General features: G+C 39.3%; 1 protein-coding gene and 1 pseudogene across 1 annotated transcript in view; one reads left to right on the top strand and one right to left on the bottom strand.

Moving 5' to 3' along the window:
* Positions 1-15,122, bottom strand: part of Rnf17 (ring finger protein 17) — a 137,031-nt gene extending 121,909 nt beyond the window's left edge. The window contains exons 1-2 of the mRNA XM_021182183.2: positions 14,999-15,122; positions 11,926-12,020 (exon numbers count right to left, since the gene is read on the bottom strand). Of these exons, the coding sequence (XP_021037842.1) occupies positions 11,926-12,020; positions 14,999-15,122 (219 nt within the window). The remainder of the gene's footprint in view (positions 1-11,925; positions 12,021-14,998) is intronic.
* On the top strand, positions 6,258-7,364 carry LOC110309488 (mitochondrial fission regulator 2 pseudogene; annotated as a pseudogene).
* Positions 15,123-25,942: the final 10,820 nt, after the last annotated feature.

Genomic DNA, 25,942 nt, shown 5'->3' with positions numbered 1-25,942 from the left:
AGCCAGGGCTTCACAGAGAAACCCTGTCTTGAAAAACCAAAAAATAAAAAATTACAGTCCTCAACAGAATGTAACAATTCTTCTATGCTGTCCTTCAAGCCCTTATGTTCTGCCCTCCTTGTGGTCCACTCTATTAGTGAAGGTTTTAACTGAGTGGGTTTTTGTTGTTGTAGTTGTTGAACATTTAATCTTTCATTTCCAGCATCTTTGAAGAAGGGTTTCTCTTCAAACCATCTCCTTTTTGAATTCAACTTTCATATGTTGTACTGACTTCCTGGTTACTTGGCTTTCTTTGTCCTTTGGGGATTCACTCCGAAGTTTATAGTGATCTCTTTAATTGCTGCAAACACACTAATCATCCTTTGAATTCTTCGTATGGAATTTTGCCTAAGTTACCCTCATTGGAGGCATTCCTCTGAAATTGGCAGATTTTGGAGACGTTATCCTGGCTTTTCATGTTCTGTGTTTTCACAGTTGGAACTTGCACATTAAGAGTTAGATTGTCTAGTCCCTGATTTTAGAGGGATTGCTTCAAGCTTCTCACCATTTACTTTGATGTTGGCTACTGGTTTGCTGTAGATTGCTTTTATCATGTTTAGGTATGGGCCTTGAATTCCTGATCTTTCCAAGACTTTTATCATGAATCGGTGTTGGATCTTGTCAAATGCTTTTTCCGCATCTAACGAGATGACCATGTGGTTTTTGTCTTTGAGTTTGTTTATATACTGGATTACGTTGATGGATTTCCGTATATTGAACCATCCCTGCATCCCTGGGATGAAACCTACTTGGTCAGGATGGATGATTGTTTTGATGTGTTCTTGGATTCGGTTAGCAAGAACTTTATTGAGGATTTTTGCATCAATATTCATAAGGGATATTGGTCTGAAGTTTTCTATCTTTGTTGGGTCTTTTTGTGGTTTAGGTATCAGAGTAATTGTGGCTTCATAGAATGAGTTGGGTAGAGTACCTTCTGTTTCTATTTTGTGGAATAGTTTGTGAAGAACTGGGATTAGATCTTCTTTGAAGGTCTGATAGAACTCTGCACTAAACCCATCTGGTCCTGGGCTTTTTTTAGTTGGGAGACTATTAATGACTGCTTCTATTTCTTTGGGGGATATAGGGCTGTTTAGATTATTAACCTGATCCTTTCTCCATACCTATTCAACATTGTACTTGAAGTCCTAGCCAGAGCAATTCGACAACAAAAGGAGATCAAAGGGATACAAATTGGAAAAGATGAAGTCAAAATATCACTTTTTGCAGATGGTATGATAGTATATATAAGTGACCCTAAAAATTCCACCAGAGAACTCCTAAGCCTGATAAACAGCTTCGGTGAAGTAGCTGGATATAAAATTAACTCAAACAAATCAATGGCCTTTCTCTACACAAAGAATAAACAGGCTGAGAAAGAAATTAGGGAAACAACACCCTTCTCAATAGTCACAAATAATATAAAATATCTTGGCGTGACTCTAACTAAGGAAGTGAAAGATCTGTATAATAAAAACTTCAAGTCTCTGAAGAAAGAAATTATAGAAGATCTCAGAAGATGGAAAGATCTCCCATGCTCATGGAGTGGCAGGATCAACATTGTAAAAATGGCTATCTTGCCAAAAGCAATCTACAGATTCAATGCAATCCCCATCAAAATTCCAAATCAATTCTTCAACGAATTAGAAAGTGCAATCTGCAAATTCATCTGGAATAACAAAAAACATAGGATAGCAAAAACTCTTCTCAAGGATAAAAGAACCTCTGGTGGAATCACCATGCCGGACCTAAAGCTCTACTACAGAGCAATTGTGATAAAAACTGCGTGGTACTGGTATAGTGACAGACAAACAGACCAATGGAATAGAATTGAAGACCCAGAAATGAACCCACACACCTATGGTCACTTGATCTTCGACAAGGGAGCTAAAAACATCCAGTGGAAGAAAGACAGCATTTTCAACAAATGGTGCTGGCACAACTGGTTGTTAACATGTAGAAGAATGCGAATCGATCCATTCCTATCTCCTTGTACTAAGGTCAAGTCTAAGTGGATCAAGGAACTTCACATAAAACCAGAGACACTGAAACTTATAGAGGAGAAAGTGGGGAAAAGCCTTGAAGATATGGGCACAGGGGAAAAATTCCTGAATAGAACAGTAATGGCTTGTGCTGTAAGATCGAGAATTGACAAGTGGGACCTCATGAAACTACAAAGCTTCTGCAAGGCTAAAGACACCATCAATAAGACAAAAAAACCACCAACAGATTGGGAAAGGATCTTCACCTATCCTAAATCAGATAAGGGACTAATATCCAATATATATAAAGAACTCAAGAAGGTGGACTCCAGAAAGTCAAATAACCCCATTAAAAATGGGGCTCAGAACTGAACAAAGAATTCTCACCTGAGGAATACCGAATGGCAGAGAAACACCTGAAAAAATGTTCAACATCCTTAATCATCAGGGAATTGCAAATCAAAACAACCCTGAGATTCCACCTCACACCAGTCAGAATGGCTAAGATCAAAAATTCAGGTGACAGCAGATGCTGGCGAGGATGTGGAGAAAGAGGAACACTCCTCCATTGGTGGTGGGATTGCAAGCTTGTACAACCACTCTGGAAATCAGTCTGGCGGTTCCTCAGAAAATTGGACATAGTACTACCGGAGGATCCGGCAATACCTCTCCTGGGCATATATCCAGAAGATGTCCCAACCGGTAAAAAGGACACATGCTCCACTATGTTCATAGCAGCCCTATTTATAATAGCCAGAAGCTGGAAAGAACCCAGATGTCCCTCAACAGAGGAATGGATACAGAAATTATGGTACATTTACACAATGGAGTACTACTCAGCTATTAAAAAGAATGAATTTATGAAATTCCTAGCCAAATGGATGGACCTGGAGGGCATCATCTTGAGTGAAATAACACAATCACAAAAGAACTCACACAATATGTATTCACTGATAAGTGGATATTAGCCCAAAACTTAGGATACCCAAGATATAAGATACAATTTGCTAAACGCATGAAACTCAAGAAGAATGAAGACCAAAGTGTGGACACTGTGCACCTTCTTAGAATTGGGAACAAAACACCCAGGGAAGGAGTTACAGAGACAAAGTTCGTAGCTGTGATGAAAGGATGGACCATTTAGAGACTGCTGTATCCAGGGATCCATCCCATCATCAGCTTCTAAACGCTGACACCATTGCATACACTAGCAAGATTTTGCTGAAAGGACACAAATATAGCTGTCTCTTGTGAGACGATGCCGGGGCCTAGCAAACACAGGAGTGGATGTTCACAGTCAGCTATTGGATGTATCACAGGGCTCCCAATGGAGAAGCTAGAGAAAGTACCCAAGGAGCTAAAGGGATCTGCAACCCTATTGTTGGAACAACATGATGTACTAACCAGAACCCCGGAGCTCTTGTCTCTAGCTGCATATGTATCGAAAGATGGCCTAGTCGGCCATCAATGGAAAGAGAGGCCCATTGGACTTGCAAACTTTATATGCCCCAATATAGGGGAATGCCAGGGCCAAAAGAATGGGAATGGGTGGTAGGGAAGTGGGGGGCGCTATGGGGGACTTTTGGGATAGCATTGGAAATGTAATTGAGGAAAATATGTAATAAAAATATTAAAAAAATAAAATAAAATAAAATAAATAAATAAATAAATTAAAAAAAAAAGAGTTAGATTGTTAGCTGGATATTTTTAGGCCACCTTTCTTCTTTCAGTAAGAGAGTTTACAATGTTCAAGAACAACTAGCCTGTGGTAGGGATGACTAGTCTTTTATCTTTTGGACTGGTATCCAGGGCACCAGAGTCTATCTCTAATGATCCCCTTTGAGCAGAATACTATGTGCAACAAAGATAATTATCCAGTGGTAGACTCAGTACCACTGGATAAAATCAAAGTGACAATCAACCATGACACAATCACCCCTTGAGCAGTAATCATTTTAGGGAAAAGGAACATTGAATCCTGTGGGTACTATATTAGCTACTGTGGGTATAAGTAGAAAGAAAAAAGACATTAAGACTAGTAGTATTGGGATGACAGAAAGTAGAAGATAAATGTAGAAGGAACTGTAGGGTGCAGGGATAGTTCTGATGCTAATCTCCTGTTCCCCAAACTGGTTCTTGATCTGTCAGTAAAGAAGCCATGGGCCAAGTGCTCAGTCAAAGAAATATGCAGGACTTCCAGGTCCCCTAGGGCAAGAGGCAGATGCAGGAGAGGAAGAGAGAATTTGCCATGCTTTGGAGAGAGAAAAGCCAAGCAGCCATGTGATATCTTGGGTGAAGTGACCGTAGGCCACTTCTATAGGAGGGTGATTGGGGATGTTTAGCTGGGATTAGATGTAACTGAGCAATTAAAGTTGAGGGCAGATGGAGAGGTACAGAGCTAAGAGTATTGATAAGGGCAGGAATAAGTAGCGCCCAGCAATTGTGCCCAAAAGGCAAGTTAAAATTGAACAGATATGTGTGTGTGTGTGCGTTTGTTTTCATCCGAGGATCCACTATTCTCTGGGCGGGGCTAGTAATACGGTCCATACCCGAAGCTTAGGCAGGGTAGCAATAGCTACACTCAACAGTAGGGGATTTAAAAAGTGGAAGGGGAATGATGAGATTTTCCTAAAGAGGAAGAAGTTACCCTATCAGAAAAAATAAAGAATAGCATCATCTCTCAGGATCCTGAGGCAGAGACATTGCATGCCAAGACAGATGTTCTTATGGAGAGAGAAAAGTAAAACAGTAAGGAGAGAAGGAGGAGTTGAGGGGGTTGGATATAGGACAAGACTAAAGTGGGGCAAGGCTGGATGCTAAAAGGACATTGGATATTAAACAAATACAAAATAGATATAGGAAAAGAACATGCTGTGTGGAGATGTAGGATATGAAAACTGAGTGGCCTAATTGTTGGCTTTCTTTCATCCAGATTGTCACATGCTCTTTCTCCAGCTCCAGGAACGTTGTCTTGTCACTAGGGCTCCTCTGCAATGGTTGGACCTGTTCTCCCTTCTGAGTCTTCCTTTGGATTCTGGATTACTGATGCTGTCCTACATAGACAGTGCTTTGTGGGAAGTCTTAGATCTGGAGCACCAGAGAAAATTTCTCAGGACTCTGGTTGTGAATGCAGTCCTGTCTTTGTGCAGGTCTTGCCAATATCCAGCAAGCTGCTTGGGTGTGAGGCAAAAGTTCTGGTATATATTTTGGTTCCAAATTTTCAGCTTGCTGAATGGCTATGATTCAAGGCTTTCCTGCAGTATTCCAGTATTTCCTGTCAGTTTTTAGCATACAGTCTCATGAGTTTTCTGAGAGTATGCTTCACCAAGGTTCTTGGGCTGCTGGAGTACTACCACGGCAGCAGGGGTCTTTCTGAGACAGCATCTTGCTTCTGCTGTTGATTGACAGTACCAAGTATCTATCTCCAAAGGTTCCCCCATCTTCTCCTACTGTTGCTGCTACTGTCCTGGGTTTAACAGCTTACCTGATAGCTGTTTCCAGTATATCCAGATTATTCTCTGGAGACTCTGGTCAATCATTCCTGTGTGTTATCAGCCATATTTCCTAAATATATACTTAAAAAGTCTAAATATTTATATTCTTATGTATATGTATGAGAGTGTAGGTATAAGTGTGCTATGCACAGAAGTCAGAAAACAACTTGGGGAGCTGATTTTCTTGTTCCACTGTAGGTTTGAAACCTTCATCATAAGGCCCGAGTCACAAGTGCTTTTTTTTTCTGAGATACCTTTCTAGCTAGCCCTAAATATATGTTCTTTATAACACAAGTACTAAAATACACATATATTATGACTGGGATACAGCAAAGTCTGCTTTTAAAAATCCTGTTAGCCATGAAGGGAACACTTCTGAACAGCCAAATTTAGTAATAGCCAACATTAGAGGTAGAGACATACTGATACAAAACAAGGGTTAACTCCATTGTATAAAGTAGCCTTACAGTTAAGAGAAAGATACTTCAAAGGAAGACATGCAAGGGCTCTGTTTAGAACTTATCAGTTGTTTCTTTACATGCACAATGCATGAAAAGCTACTTCATTTCAGGGGTGTCAAGTTTCATTGGTAGAAAATTCCAATTTAACAAAGAAATACCTTCCCAGTCCAAATCAAACTGCCAAACATCAGGTGGAAGAGGTTAGGGGTTCCTGGAAAAAGCTGCTCTGTGGCTGTCACCGGCATCACATTCGTAGAGTGTGCCTGGCTGCCTGGTGGTGTGCAATGCAGCAGGACGGTACCAATGAACAATGTTTTCTTGAACTTGCTTCACCAATGTCTTTCATTCTGATTAAGAATTTTATTCTTAATCAATCTATTAAGAAACATGCTGCCATATTTTGGTGTTCCCATACACCAGCTTTATTTATAGGATTTGCTGACTTGTCAAAATAAAGTCTATGGTTCAGCTCGGAGTATTGTTCATGTTATTGGGAGAATGCTTCCTTTAGAGCCTTGCTGAAGACTTCATTTGGAGTTGATCCTGAACATGAACTCTAAGGAGTCTGATGATTATGAACTTATGGTTCCATCTTTTGCTGATGTTTTGTGTGTGGCAAGTGATAAAGAAGCTCAGTTTTCGACATAGTATTTGGAAAAAGAAGGAGGAAGGGAAAATTGGTCCTTTTCATCCTTCAAAACTAATTTGGGATCTGACATCACCTGCTCTAAGACGGAACAAAACAGAGACACATGATCTGCCTGTAAGTGAAGTTGCAATTAAAAGATAGCTGCCCTTGAAGATGAACTGACTTTTCTCCCATCTCAGATTTCTGTGATTGTGGCAATGCAGGACCTGAGAGAGGAGAGAGACTGGCTTCATCACCTTGAGAGATGGACCCCGCATAGAGCAAGTGCCATCATCATCAGTGACCACTGGGCTGAGTGCAGAACCAGACCACATTCCAAGTGTGGTGCTTTCTCCTCCTCCTCCTCAGTTTTCTCTGCAGCCTCCAAGTTCTCTTCCCATGCAACGTGGATCTGCTAATACGCGTGACATTGGTAATCTGGCTACTGAAATGAAAAGGGAGCTCTCAGGTGTTAAGAAGACCAATGATAGCCATCATTCAAAAAAGCCAGAGAATTAGTGATGTCCCGAACATGTTGGATGTTCTAAAGGACATGAGTAAGGTCAAACTTCGGCCTGTGGAAAGCTCACCAGGTGGTAGACCCATTCAAAAGAGGAAAAGACAGAGTTCACAATGGGATCCAGTGTCTTCAATGTCTAATGCACTGAAGCAGAAGTTTGTATTTCAAGATGATTCCTTTGACAAAGAAAATAGGTCTTGGGAGTGTTCTCCATTTTCTAGTCCAGAAACTTCAAGGTTTTGATGTCACATTTCCAAATGAAAGTCAGCGACCTAAGGGAAGGACTGATTATAATACAAGCAGTTACCCAGGGTATCAAAAGCAAAAGCTGTGCTCACACTTGGAAGGGCATATCCAGATGTGCCACGTGGTATCCTTCACTGCCTGTCAAGAGAATTACCATCTCTGTTAGGGTGGTCCAGCTGTACTCTGGGACCTATCTCCACCGAGCCTGAGGAAGACACTTAAGAATACTGTCCCTGCTTTTGGAAGATGTGGCATTTAACTGGCTACTGAAGAGAGCTGGGTGTATAGATTCCCCACTTTATGTGAGTGCTACTGAAAATGAAATACATGGTTCAGTGAGTTTCCTAAAATTATGGCTTCCTACTGAGGCTGCTTTCAGTCTTGTGAGTTGCTGTGATATGGTCTATATGGCCTTCAGCAACTTGTAGATTTTTAGTGAGCAGAAGATGATTTTTTTTCATTAAGATAGTCACAGTTTTTGTCATGTAGGGTTGAACTTTCTAAAACTTCCTGAGGTAATAAATTATTTGACTGTAAAGTACTGCAAGTAGAAGTAGACCCTTAATAAGTTTCATGCACACTGGCTTTGTACATAGATGACGGCCTGTTCCCTTTGTTCTCTATGACATCTGCACCCTATTTTTTGTTTGTTTGTTTTGTTTTTGTAAGTAGATTTTATAATAAATGGATATTTTGAACTTGAAAAAAAACCTGTCAAACATTAAAATGAACATAGCAATTCAAGATATAAATTTCTTTTTAAGCTAGCAATTACAAGGATTTTTTTCTTTTTCTTACAGGGTTTTTTGAAAAGAGGAATGGGTTTGAAATATTGTAAAAACTTTGAATTAATTAAAATTGCTTTATTATACAATCATTATTGTGGACTTTCAGAAGATGAGTCAATGTTGTTAAGACATAGGGCAGACTACTACAGGATACTAATTGTCATTATTGTAAAAGAAATATTTGGTATGAAAGAGTATGTTTTAATAAAGTTTTATTATTCAACAATTTATTTTTATTTTTAAAAAATTATGTGCATTTGGTATGTGTACATGCAACTGCAGGTACCTATGAAAGACAGGGGCATTGGATACCCCTCCAGTTGGCGTTATAGAGACTGTGCTGCCCAACATGGGCAGCTGAATACTGCAAGAACAGTATGTGCCAGTAACTGCTAAGCCATCTCTCCAGGCCCTCTTCCAAGGCTCTAAGTAAAATGTGCTACCTATGTATTATTTGCTTAGTTGGGGAAGAAAAATGTTACTGTTACCAAACCACACTGAGCTGAATGATATTTTAAGGCATAGTCTCAAAATTGAGAGCTAAAATCTTAATTTATGGTTAATTATGAAATTACATCTCCAGTTGATCTTCTTTTAGCTTATTCTTTTTTAGTAAGAGGTTACTATAACCAGAAGCAGACTTCATAGAAGACATTTCTCCTAGAAAGTATGCAAAAATGTTAAATACAATGATGCAAGATGTCACTTAAAATTGTATAAAGATTCCTAACTTAAAATGCATATATTTAATATGTATTAGTAAATAAATGTATATGTGATTGTTTTGCCTACATGTATGTCATAGTACCATGTTTGTGCTTGGTATCTGTGGAGGCCAGAGGAGGACGTTGGATCCCCTGAAACTGGAATTACAAATGATTTTGAGTCACCCTGTGAGTGTTGGGAATTGAACCTGGGTCCTCTACAAGAACAAATGCTCTTAAGGGCTGAGCCATCTCTCCAGCACCTACCACCCATTTACATTTCATTTATGTTACTTTTCTTACTCATAAATAAAAAAGTGACTTTTATTAGTAGTGTATACTAATTATGCAAAACTATGATTTCACTGTGACATTTTCATATATGCATATTATGTACCCTGATCAGACATACATCCCATTACTCTTCCTCTTCTCCAATATCATTCATCTACTTCCATACCTTTTTTTCTCCCCACTTGATTACAAACTAGTCAATTTTATATTTCTTCTATGGTTCTCATTCCAGCAATATCTAACAAGTTTTCCAGTCCAAAATATTATATTATCTAATTAGTTTACTTTTTTGAGACAAAGTTTCACTATATAGCCTGGATATCCTAAACTCACTATAGACCTGGCTGGCCTTAAACTCACTGCTGGAATTAAAGGTGTACATGTATCACTACAACCAACTTATCAACTCTTTTTTGTTTGTTTCGAGACAGGGTTTCTCTGTGTAGCCCTGGCTGTCCTGGAACTCACTTTGTAGACCAGGCTGGCCTTGAACTCAAAAGTCCACCTGCCTCTGCCTCCCGAGTGCTGGGATTAAAGGCGTGCGCCACCACACCCAGCTATAGTGACATTTTTAATCACATGACATTTTAATAATTATCTCTTTATTTGGATGATTTATCTTTTTATCTTGACTGACATATTTTGAAAGTAGTCTAAAGGCCAAGAAAAAGGCAGAATTTCTAGAGTGCTACCTGTATGAGTCTATTTCAGTACAAAACCTTATCTCTTTGTTATTAAAAATCACAGTGATTATTATTAACAATTAGCTAATACCAATCAAAAACAAATGTGGATATAGGTAAAAACCATAAAATTAGGAAATACAAATATAAATTCATATTCACCTAAATCCAGAAGAACAAAATAATACCTATTAATTGTGGATGAACAGCTTTTGGATTAAATTTTAAGTAAACAGCACTTGACCTCTATGTACAATTATAAATCTATAAATACAAGCATTAAAAATCTCAAATTTAAAAGCACAGATACAATTCCAAAGCAATAAACCACATTTCTTCAATTCAGATTGTTCACTAATTTAGAGTAGATTTTTCCATTCTCTCTAAACATTATCCCCAGTAATTCTTAGGTATCAATATAAAAGGAATGAGTACCAATTCCAGGAAGGCTTTCTGAAGAACACATGCATTAAACAGGGATGATCTAGGATGTCTCAAAAATCTGAATATAAACTTGATCCCCGGGTCTTAGGGATGCAGTTGCAGTTCATATCGCTCTCAAAGTAATGATAAAACTACTCAAAAATGTTACAAAGTTGATTTATCACAATCCTAAAATCAGAGCCATTATTTGTGAATACATTCTAAATACTATGATGTTATTCAAAGTCCTAAGAATACACATATCACTTGCTTAAAAGATAAAAAAGGAAAAGGTTACTGTTAAACATTAGAATAAAGGGGACAAAGGCAGAGATGGTCCCAGCTGCCTTCCCTTTTGCTCCACGTATGCTTCCTCCACCACAAGACTGAATCTGTCCCAATCTACCACCATAATCGTGGGGTATGAGGCATTTTCTTTGTCTTCAAACATATAACCTCCACATATGAAGAACTCATGTCACAAAGATCAAAGGTATAGGAATATCCTACAATAAAGGGCATCACTTGTAATTCCAAGATAAACAAAACAGCAGGTATTTCTGCTATAACTAAAACTTTCACAAATATCAGCATATATAGTTGTACTGTATATAACCTGAAATGCAATGAGTCTACAACTAAATAATGAAAGGTTATTTTAATGCCCTGGAAGCTTGCAGAGTACTTTTTACATCATTTAGCTATGATTTTTTAAATCATATTTTTAAAAAAGCCAGCATTATTTCTATCTCATGAATGTAAAAGTTCAGATAAGGTTAATAAAAACAAGAACCCCATTTATAGCTTACTCCTCCATGTACCACCCTGCCAGGATATATGGTAATAATCTAACTATTATAATCCAATAGATAAAAATCCAATCCATCTCTCCAGTAAAACTTACAGTCAACTTTGTAGAACATATTATAGAAATCAAACTGTATTTATATTTGTATCTATCCTAAATGTAAAACACTGATTTGTTTTTGCTCTTAAGGGCTGAAAGATTTTAGCCCTAGTTGAATTGTTATAAACATAGTACCTCTGGGATAAATATTAACATTTGGCATTTGTTTTGCTTTTCTGTCTTTATATAGTACAATGTTTCTACAAACATCAGTTCTCAATACAGAGATGAAGAAAACAAAAAAAGAGTCCCATATTTGTTGTATGGCTTTGGCACAGAAAAGGTGGGTTTTTAAAAGGCATGTATTGCATTGATATAAATAAAAAGAGGTAATTTTCCACCAATGTCTTCTAAGAACCAAAATATGTGAGCAATATCTATTACTTGAATCTTCTTTATCACTTTGAAGAATTCTAAAATGTATAGAAAGGTTTTTCTTTCTTTAATGTTATGTCCTGTGTACATGTGTGCACGTTTCTGAGTGAGGATGCACATACACCATTGCATGCGTGTGGTGGTCAGAGGAGAAACTCTCATCTGGCTTTTATGTGGATTTGGGGATCCAAGCTCAGGTTTTCACTCCAAGTGCTTCTACCTGAACATGCATCTTCCTGGCCCATGGGAACTATTATCTTCTGTTAATGCTTCTTTAGTCAGAGATTAAACATCTATATTAAAAGTTTCTAGTTTCGACATTTTGTCTAACATTTTAACCTATAACATGTGGGTGTATTCAAAAATAAAGATTAGAAAACTTACCTCACAATCAGTGCATTTACTTGTGGTATATTCTTGAGGTGCTAACAGGCACAGTTCACAAAAGGCATGTCCACATGGAAACTTGTGGTGGTCACCTATTGATGAAATTTCACCAATAAAAAATTCTACAATTTGTAGAATTAGGGAATAGTTACCCATCAAAGGGCAAATTAAAAAGGTATTCTAATATATATATGATCCCTAGTTTAGTTAGATTGGTTGATTTATTAAACAACATTTAGGTCAAAAGGAGGGAGAAAAATCAGGAAGCAAAATCATGCAGAGCTATATAATGTTTGCATGAATCCAGACAGTTTTGAACCTATACAACTGTAAATCTGCCCTATCTTACAATCATACAAAGTGCTCTGACATATTTCATTTGACCTTTGTAAATATGTCTAATTGGTTGCAAATATTGTGTCTAATCTACAAATAGGAAAATATGCTGGTAATTTGGCTAATTAAAATGTTTAATCCAGACTCCAATTTTCTGTTTCCAAATATAATCTCCATTCTGTTTGATAATACTACCCTGTATTTTCTATCTTATGAGAGTGTTAGGCTGAAATGAAACACTGGTAAGAATTTTCTCAGAGTAATCTAAGATGTTAGCAAGGATGGAAAACAGGGTAGAAACCACATGTTATGACCCACATTAAGATTATTTTTGCAAACCTAGCATTTGTGAAGAGTACCATAACCTTGGTTGAAAATATAGTATCAAGATTTGAACTTTTAAACTTTTTTTTTTATTTATTATATATAAGTACACTGTAGCTGTCTTCAGACACTCCAGAAGAGGGCGCCAGATCTCGTTACGGATGGTTGTGAGCCACCACGTGGTTGCTGGGATTTGAACTCTGGACCTTCGGAAGAGCAGTCGGGTGCTCTTACCCACTGAGCCATCTCACCAGCCCCAGTATCAAGATTTGAATGTGACCCAGCAAGATGGCTCACTGGGTAAGAGTGTTTGCTGCTAAGCCTGGTGACCTGACTTTTATTCCCAGAACCTTCAAAACACAAGAAGAATATGGACTCCTGCAAGTTTTCTTCTGGCTTTCAAATGCATATATGTATGTATCAACATAAACACACACATGCACAAAATATATTAAATATTTTTTAAAATATTTAAATGTACTAGGTAGACTTTAAAGCTTAACACAATAAACTTTTAAAAATTATATAACTTTAAAATAGACTGCTATCTTATTTTTGTTAGTGTGTGTGTGAATATTCACATGTGTGTACATGTAGAGGCTACAGGACAACCTTGAATTCTGATCCTCAGAAGTAGCCCACTTTGTTTTTTGAGGGTCATCCACTGGCCTGGAAGATGTCAAATAGGCTAGGATGGCTGGCAAGTAAACCCAAGAGAGTTATCAGTTTCTGCCTCCCCATAAGGTTACAAACAGGTGGCAGCTTTTTCCTCAGGCACCAGGCACACATGGGGTACACAGATATACATGCAGGCAAAACACTCTTATACACCAAAACAAAGTTGTTGGGTTTTTTTTTTTTAAAGAAAACTAAAGTTAGTAATGTTTTGTTAGAACACATCTATAGGATTCTTGCTAAATTAAAATAATTTCATTAATTTAACTTTTTAGAAGAATATTTTAATTTTTTGGCAAACTGAAATTCGGTACACATTTGGTTACATTTCAGGGCTAATATTACTAAGTCAATAAAAAATGTCAACTGTTTTAATAAAATTTGATATTGTACAAGCTGACCTGTAGCACACTTCAGCTTACAAAGCATTAACTCAATCTTTATATATATCTATATCTATCTATCTATCTATCTATCTATCTATCTATCTATATATACTGACTTTATACGGTTATGTTCAAGAACTTTATTTTTTTTAAAATAATTTTCATTTTAAAATGGGCATTTTCTACCTAACAGAAATAGTGATCTAAACTCCAAATAAGGCCAAGCCTAAAGGTACAAGGCTGCAATCCCAACTACTTAGGAGGCTGGACCAAGGGCAGCTAGTTTGCCTAGCATGTACAAGGATCTAGATTTACTACCTAGCACTGCCAAACAAATACCCACAGAGAGATTGAAAATACAACTAGTTTTCTCTATGGAAGGTTCTGTCTCCTAAATGGTGTCCATCTTCAAAGAGCCCACTGACCTCCCCTTTTCTATCTCATGAATGTAAAAGTTCAGATAAGGTAAGAGTAAGACTTTTCAGTCATTTCAGGAGTTTTGATTCAATAACAAATACCTATTAAAATTATCTAAAGTACTCAAATCACATTAAAATAACCTGAACTTAAAAATTCATTTTGTAGCTGGGTAGTGGTGGCTCACATTTAATCCCAGCATTTGGGAGGCAGAGGCAGGCAGACCTCAGAGTTCAATGCCAGCCTGGTCTACAGAGTGAGTTCCAGTACCGCCAAGGCTACATAGAGAAACCCTGTCTCGAAAAAACCAAACCAAATAAACAAAAGGAAAGAAAACAGGGAAAAAGAAAATTCATTTTGAAGAAAAAAAAAATCATTTTGTAAATGACCTCCATAAGGGCACAGTGAACAAAGGCAAAAACAATATCCCAAGATTCACAAAAGGAAAACTACAGTTCTCCTGCAACGCTTTAAGTTAAATTGGACCTTTTTTATTTTATTTTTTTCCATCTAAGAGCTTTTCAGTTTACTTATTATTCCTACCAGAAAAACTACCTAGGAAAATCAGGTTTTATTTCTTCTTGATCACTAGATCATGAAACATTTCTTTCTTTCTTTTCTTTCTTCCTTTCTTCTTTTTTTTAACCAAAGGAGGAATAAATTCAAATGTTGTGGTTGAGGAGGGTGACTCCAGATAATTAGTACCCTACTTCCTCACCCGCAGTTTCTTGAGCCTATCAACTTAGGGAAGTATGGGAAAAGCGCTCCAGAGACTTGGCAGAGCTAACCGCCCGCCTCACATCTCTGTCTCCATCTTCCTGGGTGTGTGGAGAGAATCCTGGAGGGCCCGCCCAACCGCGCACAAGCCCGAAGCCATGGCCGGGGTCACACACCCTCCCACGGGGCCACCCAGCCAGCCCCAGGCTCCTCACCGGAGGCAACGGACACCTTCCTTCCACACCGAGTGCACTGGCACCCCGAAGCACCCTGCGCTCCACTCTTACTCTCCTCTAGGTGACAAGAAGCCAGCCCGGTCGACGAAGCCTCTGCCGCCATTGCTCCTCTCAGCGCTGAGGGGCAGCAGCACGTGCAAGTCCCAGCAGCCCTCGCGCCAAGGACCAATCACAGAACTCCGGTGACCAGAGGTAGCCAATCAGGAGGCAGAGAGGCTAGGCCCCGCCTCACTCCCCACCCCCCAGCCCCAGGTTGCTCTGGCTGCGTTGCGGTGCTGGGCTTTTATCCTGGAGGCCTGTGTTCCCAGAAGAGGCCGCGAGTTTACTTTTTTTTTTTTTTTTTGGTTTTTCGAGACAGGGTTTCTCTGTGTAGCCCTGGCTGTCCTGGAACTCACTCTGTAGACCAGGCTGTAGAACTCAGAAATCCACCTGCCTCTGCCTCCCGAGTGCTGCGTGCCACCACGCCCGGGTGCGAGTTTACTTTTTACTTTTGAAGTCTTACCCAGGAGCCACCACTTTACACCTTTCATCAACTCGGATTTGCATTTTGTGTATTATGACTTACATCATCACTGGGCCAGGGGGACCTCAAGTACCAGGCCTTTAGAACCAAGGAGGCCACCGTCTCCGTCTGTAATTACTTCCGGCGGCAATCTCTGTAATTACTTGATATCAACTGTTGCAGAGAAGTCAATTAGCTACCCTTGTGAGAGATCCAATTAATTCCAAACAAAGGGATGCTCATAACTAATAGCTCCTGAGCCTCATCTACAAGTCATTATCCTGGGAGACATCGAGGATGCAAAGAATTTGCAAACTTAATAGATTTCTATTTGAGAGACATGTAGCTATAATTTTGTGAAGACACGGAGTCGATAAGGTTTACAGTGAGTGGTATGAAAAGTCTTCCTAGACATTGCAAGATTTTCCCTAGACCCTAAAACCCCACTAGTACTATAGGAATGAACAGAGAGTAAGAATCCCTGGGGGAAAGAACTCAAGGAGAAACTTTTAGCAGGGAGATACAGCGGCTGCTAAGGAATTAATTTATAAATCATTCAAAGAGCGTACTAGTTTCCTTCATATGGGATTTTGGTGGGAGAGGGTGGAGGTTGAAGAACTTTAAAGCGTTCTGAATATTACACTTTGCCCTTTGATCAGGAAAGCATGGGAATGGCTGTGTGAACAAAGAATGAAGGAATCCGGCAGCTGAGTGATGGGAGTATTTCAGAAGAGGTGCCTGAAGGTGGCAGGTCCAACTCAGCTGTTAAGAATAAAGCCCGTCCATATTGTTTCTCTTTCCTGCTCTGTATTGTATATGTGATTGTATGTTTTTGAAAAAAATTGTACTCAAAGGCACACACCTCCTAGAACAGAAATTGACATTTTTATAGGTTTTGTTTGTTTGTTTTTGTTTGCAAAACAAACTATTTTGTACCTTGAATTCGGTGTATGTATATTGAAACATTGTAAAAGTAAACCTATCTCAGAATCTAAAGGTGTGCCCTCCATTTCTTAAGTATTGCTTTTTGTTTCAGACTGCCTTTTGAAAATAGTGAACAATGTTTTCAGGTATGAAAATAAGCAGACTTTTAGTAATTGAGAAATTTTATGATGGACTGATTTTTTAAAAAGTTTAAAGGCATACTCCCACTGAAAAATTCCTACGCCTTATTACCTTTAGGAGGAAAGATGAATTCTCACATCCCATAGTTTTTACTGACTCATGATGGAGCTTAAGTTGCTTCCTAATACTAATCAAGCCCGGTAATCTTATGTAACATGTTGATTACTCTTACCTTTAAAAAAGTTTCGTCTTTCCTCATCTGAAGTACCCACCCCTTCCTCTTTATCAACTCGTGTCTTTTCAGTCTTTGTAGGTTGTCAGCAGGTAGTATTAGTCTGATTTTTGCCTTTTACTTTTTGAGTCAGAATCTAGCTATCTTTCCTGGTGTCAAGCGTCAGGACTCAGGTGATCTCTCATTTGAGCTTCCAGAGTTGCTGGAGTAACAGGTACATGCCACTATACACACACACTATATAGAAGTATAGTTTGAATAGTAGCAATCACATTGCATAGAGACTCATTTTGTCTAAAATAAGACTATCTGAGGTGATACTGTGCAGTGGAACTTCTGGATCTCAGTGGCATTCTGAATATCATCAAGCATGGTGCAGAGAATTAAGCCCTTGGTAATCTCAGAAGTTGAACAATCTTGGATAAATCAGGACTTAGCCACCACATGGGTGCTGGAACCCAATCCCCAATCCTCTTCAAGGTCAGTATGTGCTCTAACCTGTCGATCCTTCTCTCTAGTCCCTTCTTTACTATTTTGAACACATTTTATACTATATTCTTTAAATTCTTTTCCGTTGAGGAATTTAATTCTATAAATGGTTATTTTTGCTGATTTTCATGCACAATGACTTATTTTGTATTGGATTGTAATTTTGTGTTTGGAAGTACTTATGTTGGAATCTTGTGAGGCTTCTGCTAAAAATTCATTGCTTTTTCCTCCTGGTGCCCCAAGGTATTATGTATTGAAGATCACTTGTTTGTTTATTGATACGGGTGTTACTATATATCTCAGGCTGACCTAGAACTTGCAATAGCTCTCAGGCTGATTCCCTACGCATGCTCTTCTTGCCTGTACAGTAGGGTAAAGGGGCCAGGGAAAGAACACCCTGACCTTGACTTGACCCCAAGTCCAGGACCAGGACCAAGAAATAGAACCCACCAATCCCTGAACTTGCCCCAATATCAGGACACCCTGGAAAGCTCCACCCCCTACCTCACCCCTACCCCCAAGAAACCCTATACAAACCCTGTGTTCTGCCAAGTTCTCTGCTGCTTCTCACCCCAGCAGAAGCAGCCACCTTCCTGGGATTTCCCCTCACAATAAATCTTTCATGTGAGGTTTATCGCGTGGTGTGATTTGTGGTTATCCTGGCTCCTGGCTGCCAGGATACCTCTCAGAGCAGAGCTGTAATACTTCTGTAGAGAAGGTCCTTCCCTACAGAACTGCAACCTTTACATCTGTCTTCCACTGAAATCACCGGTGTATGCCACCAACCTTGATCCTCCACAAACTCTTTCTCTGTGTCTGTCTTTATGTCTCTGCTTCTCCTTTCCCTCCCCCTTCCTTCTTCCCTGCCCTGTCTTATCCTGGATTACTCAAAGATCATTATTCAAATTCCAAACCCATCCAGAGACAAGTGACTATTCTAGATTACCAGGACAGTTTGTCTGAAGAAAAGGGCACACAAAAATGACAACTTTCTCTGCCTTCCAGTCCACCTGCTTGCTCCAACTATGGTAGACCCTGCCATGAAAATGCTTGGGTCAGCAGCCATTTGGTGTTTTATTTATTTTTAATAAAAATAATTCAATGAGCATATCATAAGTTTACTTCATAGTATTTGCTTGCCTTTTCAAGTGATCAATGACACTGATACCATCGGCTCACATTTATTGTTCATTTTGGCTTTTGAAATTTCATCTCTTGGGCTGCCTTGTTCTTATAGATATAGGAGAATTTTTCTTTATTCTAGATTCCATCAATAATATATTATTCTGGGCTGTGACTTTTCAGAATTCTGTTTATTTCTTTTATTTAGAGATGCTTTAGTTTTCTGTGTTATTTTCAATAAGATTTCTGAGTTTTGTTTAAATATTCTCACGATAGATATTCATTTTACTACCTTTAATTGTTTATTCCATATTCCATGACATATTTATTAGATAGGTATCTTGCATAAGTTTCATTGCCTTCACTTTAAAAATCCAGTTATATTTTTTGGTATTTTCTTAGATGAGAAGGAAAATGCCAGCAACAAAAACACAGGAGGTAAATTGGTTGTTGTGGTGGATGCCTTTGTCCTAGCACAGAGGAGGTGAGTTTCTGGCCAGCCTGGTCTATATGTTGAGTTCCAGGACAGTCAGGGCTACATAGCAAGATCTTGTCTTTAAAACAAACAAACAAAACAAAACAAAACTATAAGAACACAATAATTTGAACAGGAAGGGTTTAGAATTTTAATTTAACTTTTATACATTGGTATAATCCAATCTCAAAGTACACACACACACTCACACCAGAGGGGCTGGGGGGAGACAGACTGAGAGAGATTAATTCCATAATAGCATTTCACCTTTGGTGTTTGGTTTTGTCTGTAATACAACTTGGTGTTTACCATGTTTTACTAAAATATCAGGAGTAACTTATTATTATAAATATACAGCATATACTTCATGTCAATTTATTACTATTATTATACTTACAGACAGAGTTTCTGTGCACCACCAGGTGGCAGGCAGTAGGGAGAACATACCAACAAAATGCACCAGATGGCACTCAACTCCTACTATTTGCAGTTGCTACTTCATCTCTGGAAGGGAGTGGTATGAAAAGGTACAAGCTTGAATGCATGAAATTCTCAAAGAAATAATATAAATAGACACAATTACAGGCTATTTTCTGTATATAGCTGGCAGAAGGTAGAATATCCAACTCTTTCCAGAAATGATAGGCTTTTCTTTCTTAAAAACTAAAAGGTGGTGGAATAGGAAGAACCTTTAGAAATCCCCAGACCTTTTCCAGGTAACCTTTTTGTTTAGGGTAGTGAAGCTAAGAGCCCTGGGTATTCTGATCTCTAAACTGTTCAGTGTTCTTTCTTCCTTCTTTCCTTCTTTTCTTTCTTTCTTTCTTTCTTTCTTTCTTTCTTTCTTTCTTTCTTTCTTTCTTTCTTTCTTTCTTTCCTTCTTTCTTTCCTTCCTTCCTTTCTTTCTTTCTTTCTTTCTTTCTTTCTTTCTTTCTTTCTTTCTTTCTTTTTCTTTCTTCCTTTTTCTTTAAAATTATTTTTACTTTTACTTCCAGAAAACTCCACTTAGTAATTACAAGAGATGACATGGATAGGCTGGATGACATAGTTGCTGTGGGGAAGAGTTAGGAAGTTTTTTGTTTTTTGTTATTTTGTTTTTTTGGTTTTTTTTTTTTGTTTGTTTGCATGCACCTTGCTTTTATGATGAGTTAATGAAGATAGTCAGGGCTGTATTCCCCCTCCTTAAGAAACTGTCACTCACATTGAGCTCTGGAGAGTTCTAGCCAAAACCTGGGAAAGTGATCTTGCAAGTCCCAAGGATATACCCCTGTGAGCCATTTTCAGGGCAGCAGTCTTGGCATCCACACATGCTCTTCTCATATCCCTGCAGAACTCTAACATTGCAGTCTCCGGAGTCCCTTCTGCAATTTATTTTCTCAAGGAAAACCTCCTGCCTGTCACCAGCAGGGTAAATGGGTGGAAATGGGTTGGAAACACAAGGACACCTCAAGCCTGACCGTGGCCAGCAAAGGATGCCGGCATTGGTGTGCTTAAGAATCCATGTTACAGATGCTTGAAACCCTGAGGTTCTGGAGCTAGAGCTAGGAACAAAGCTTGAATTCTGTCCTTTAGTAGATGTCCTGGTGCTAGATGACATCAGTCTGTGTTTTGCTCTGAAAGAGACCTGTGTTACAAAGTGCACATTTCATGTCTTTACATTTCTATAGTCCACAATCATTTGTTTTTAGCTCCCTTCATTTCAAAGGATCCATCTACTTATGTGTGTCTCATGTTTCCTAGTTGACTGGGTTTGTTTACAACGAGGCAAATTATTACCATTAGGAAACCTCAGAAAGATGGAGTCTAAGCCCAGGCCATGATCTTCTCTGTTGTATATGAGCAAGAAAGGATACATTTGGGTTTTACCTCTTTTCTATTGTTTAAAAAAATTAAATTTATTTTTGTCAATCAATAAGAAATAAAAGTTTGAAAAAGCATTGGGGCAGCTGGGGCGCAGGGTCGGCTGACACTCGCCAGCTACCCACAACACCCGCCACAGGATCTTAAGACTTCTGGTGAGTGGAGCACAGCTTCTGCTCCAATCCAATTGCGCGCGGGACCTGAGACTGCATTAGTTAGGGAAGCAGAAACCGGCCTGAGTATGGCCACAGGCCTCATTCGGCCGGATCAGCACCGGGGTAGCTGGAGCGCAGAGTTGCCTGACACCCGCCAGCTACCCACGACCCCCGCCGCCGCCGCAGGATTTTGGGACTGCTGGTGAGTGGAACACAGCTTCTGCTCCAGTCCAATCACGCGGGTCCTGAGACTGCTCTGGTTGGGGAGAGAGAAATCCGGCCTCCATAGGGCCACAAGCCTCTTCCGGTCAGAAAAGCACCAGGGCAGCTGGGGCGCAGGGTCGGCTGACACTCGCCAGCTACCCACAACACCCGCCACAGGATCTTAAAACTTCTGGTGAGTGGAGCACAGCTTCTGCTCCAATCCAATTGCACGCGGGACCTGAGACTGCATTAGTTAGGGAAGCAGAAAACCGGCCTGAGTAGGACCACAGGCCTCTTCCGGCTGGGACAGCACCGGGGTACTGCCAGCTACCCACGACCCCCGCCACAGGATTTTGAGACTGCTGGTGAGTGGAACACAGCTTCTGCTCCAATCTTTAAACAGTGACAACGACAACAACTAACCCCAGAGATTACCAGATGGCGAAAGGTAAACGTAATAATCTTACTAACAGAAACCAAGACCACTCACCATCATCAGAATCCAGCACTCCCACGTCGCCCAGTCCAGGGCACCCCAACACACCGGAAAAGCTAGACACGGATCTAAAAGCATATCTCCTGATGATGGTAGAGGACTTCAAGAAGGACTTTAATAACACACTTAAAGAAATACAAAGGAACACTGGTAAACAGGTAGAAGACAATAAAGAGGAAACACAAAAATCCCTTAAAGAATTGCAGGAGAACACTGCTAAAGAGTTACAAATCCTTAAAGAAAAACAGGATAACCTAATCAAACAGGTAGAAGTCCTTACAGAAAAACAGGAAAACACATCCAAACAGATGATGGAAATGAACAAAACCATACTAGACCTAAAAAGGGAAGTAGACACAATAAAGAAAACCCAAAATGAGGCAACACTGGAGATAGAAACCCTAGGAAAGAAATCTGGAACCATAGATACCAGCATCAGCAACAGAATACAAGAGATGGAAGAGAGAATCTCAGGTGCAGAAGATTCCATAGAGAACATCGGCACAACAATCAAGGAAAATGTAAAATGCAAAAAGATCCTAACTCAAAACATCCAAGAAATACAGGTCACAATGGGAAGACCAAACCTACGGATAATAGGAGTGGATGAGAATGAAGATTTTCAACTCAAAGGACCAGCAAACATCTTCAACAAAATTATAGAAGAAAACTTCCCAAATCTAAAGAAAGAGATGCCCATGAACATACAAGAAGCCTACAGAACTCCAAATAGACTGGACCAGAAAAGAAATACCTCCCGACACATAATAATCAGAACAACAAATGCTCTAAATAAAGATAGAATACTAAAAGCAGTAAGAGAAAAAGGCCAAGTAACATATAAAGGCAAGCCTATCAGAATTACACCAGATTTTTCACCAGAGACTATGAAAGCCAGAAGATCCTGGACGGATGTTATACAGACACTAAAAGAACACAAATTCCAGCCCAGGCTACTATACCCAGCCAAACTCTCAATTAACATAGATGGAGAAACCAAAGTGTTCCACGACAAAACCAAATTCACACCTTATCTCTCCACGAATCCAGCCCTTCAAAGGATAATAACAGGAAAAAACCAATACAAGGACAGGAACCACGCCCTAGAAACAACAAGAAGGTAATCCCTCAACAAACCTAAAAGAAGACAGCCACAAGAACAAAATGCCAACTTTAACAACAAAAATAACAGGAAACAACAATTACTTTTCCTTAATATCTCTTAATATCAATGGACTCAACTCACCGATAAAAAGACATAGACTAACAAACTGGCTACCCAAACAAGACCCAACATTTTGCTGCTTACAGGAAACTCATCTCAGAGAAAAGGATAGACACTACCTCAGAATGAAAGGCTGGAAAACAATTTTCCAAGCAAATGGCATGAAGAAACAAGCTGGAGTAGCCATTCTAATATCTGATAAGATTGACTTCCAACCCAAAGTCATTAAAAAAGACAGGGAGGGACACTTCATACTCATCAAAGGTAAAATCCTCCAAGAGGAACTATCAATCCTGAATATCTATGCTCCAAATACAAAGGCAGCCACATTCATTAAAGAAACTTTAGTAAATCTCAAAGCACACATTTCACCTCATACAATAATAGTGGGAGACTTCAACACACCACTTTCACCAATGGACAGATCATGGAAACAGAAACTAAACAGGGACACAGAGAAACTAAGAGAAATTATGAATCAAATGGATCTGGCAGATATCTACAGAACATTCTATCCTAAAACAAAAGGATATACCTTCTTCTCAGCACCTCATGGCACCTTCTCCAAAATTGACCACATAATTGGTCACAAAACAGGCCTCAACAGATACAAAAATATTGAAATTGTCCCATGCATCCTATCAGATCACCATGGACTAAAGCTGATCTTCAATAACAAAATAAATAATAGAAAGCCAACCTTCACGTGGAAACTGAACAACACTCTTCTCAATGATACCTTGGTCAAGGAAGGAATAAAGAAAGAAATTAAGGACCTTTTAGAGTTCAATGAAAATGAAGCCACAACATACCCAAACTTATGGGACGCAATGAAAGCATTTCTAAGAGGAAAACTCATAGCTCTGAGTGCCTCCAAAAGGAAACTAGAGAGAGCACACATTAGCAGCTTGACAACACACCTAAAAGCACTAGAACAAAAGGAAGCAAATTCACCCAAGAGGAGTACACGGCAGGAAATAATCAAACTCAGGGGTGAAATCAACCAAGTGGAAACAAGAAAAACTATTCAAAGAATCAACCAATCAAGGAGCTGGTTCTTTGAGAAAATCAACAAGATAGATAAACCCTTAGCCAGACTCACTAGAGGGCACAGGGAAAGCATCCTAATTAACAAAATCAGAAATGAAAAAGGAGACATAAGCCGGGCGTGGTGTCGCACGCCTTTAATCCCAGCACTCAGGAGGCAGAGGCAGGCGGATTTCTGAGTTCGAGGCCAGCCTGGTCTACAAAGTGAGTGCCAGGACAGCCAGGGCTACACAGAGAACCAAAAATGATAAAAATTGCTTGTCTGGGAAACATTAGAGTGTTCTAAGAGCAACAAAAACAACAATCAGGTTTCTTGGAATTGTTAAGAAAAATGGGTGGAGTGTCACTTGACTCCTCACTAGCATGTGAGTATGATACGGGTAGGAAAAACTGAAAATGAGTTGGCTGGCATTTGTTTTGCACCATCAGAAAAATGAAGGATATGCTTCTAAGGCAACAGAGGAAGCAGAGGAGAAGGTTAACAACACATTCCTTTCTCACTCTTTTCTTTTCAAGCAATCAGCCTTAACTAACAAGTTCACACCCACTGTGGGTAATTATATAGAAAAAAAATTCTCTCAGTGGAGACCTGGTGCCCATCCCCAGAGACTGCTTTGATCTTTTGAGGTTTAACCTAGGTGGGGAGGTAGGGGTGCGAGTGGCAGATGGTGTTTACACAACACCTAGAGTTGCTAAGCTGCAAAGCAGGATGGGAATCTGTGGTGGAATCCAGGAGTCTGCTGCTTAGGGCCAGAGAGAAGGGCAAAGTCTATGACCATGATTATCTATACTTATTGCTGCCATCTTTTTTAAAATTACAGGTCCGTGTTACCAGAACAGATGGAAGCACTGGGGTGTTGGAAGACACCATCTTTTTCACCTTGGATTCTCTTAAACTTCCTTCTGGATATGTGCCGCAACCAGATGATGTTGTCAATGTGGTTGCAGTGCAGAGCATGCAATCCAACTATTTCTGGAGAGCAGTTGCAATGACCCCATACAAGTATTGTAGGAACCAAACCCCTGTGTGCCTTCTTCAGTGTTACTTGTATGGGTAATGAAGGGCCTGGTTTAATGCAATAGTTTGTAGAAACCAAAAAAAAAAAAAAAAAGAAAAAGGAGACATAACAACAGATCCTGAAGACATCCAAAACACCATCAGATCCTTCTACCAAAGGCTATACTCAACAAAACTGGAGAACCTGGATGAAATGGAGAAGTTCCTAGACAGATACCAGGTACCAAAGTTGAACCAAGATCAGGTTAATGATCTAAACAGCCCTATATCCCCCAAAGAAATAGAAGCAGTCATTAATAGTCTCCCAACTAAAAAAAGCCCAGGACCAGATGGGTTTAGTGCAGAGTTCTATCAGACCTTCAAAGAAGATCTAATCCCAGTTCTTCACAAACTATTCCACAAAATAGAAACAGAAGGTACTCTACCCAACTCATTCTATGAAGCCACAATTACTCTGATACCTAAACCACAAAAAGACCCAACAAAGATAGAAAACTTCAGACCAATATCCCTTATGAATATTGATGCAAAAATCCTCAATAAAGTTCTTGCTAACCGAATCCAAGAACACATCAAAACAATCATCCATCCTGACCAAGTAGGTTTCATCCCAGGGATGCAGGGATGGTTCAATATACGGAAATCCATCAACGTAATCCAGTATATAAACAAACTCAAAGACAAAAACCACATGGTCATCTCGTTAGATGCGGAAAAAGCATTTGACAAGATCCAACACCCATTCATGATAAAAGTCTTGGAAAGATCAGGAATTCAAGGCCCATACCTAAACATGATAAAAGCAATCTACAGCAAACCAGTAGCCAACATCAAAGTAAATGGTCAGAAGCTTGAAGCAATCCCTCTAAAATCAGGGACTAGACAAGGCTGTCCACTTTCTCCATACCTATTCAACATTGTACTTGAAGTCCTAGCCAGAGCAATTCGACAACAAAAGGAGATCAAAGGGATACAAATTGGAAAAGATGAAGTCAAAATATCACTTTTTGCAGATGATATGATAGTATATATAAGT

Source organism: Mus caroli, unplaced genomic scaffold (genome assembly GCF_978045245.1).
Source record: "Mus caroli unplaced genomic scaffold, Mus_caroli_1 scaffold_12, whole genome shotgun sequence".
Classification (NCBI taxonomy): domain Eukaryota; kingdom Metazoa; phylum Chordata; class Mammalia; order Rodentia; family Muridae; genus Mus; species Mus caroli.
This window is presented reverse-complemented; position numbering and strand designations above follow the sequence as displayed.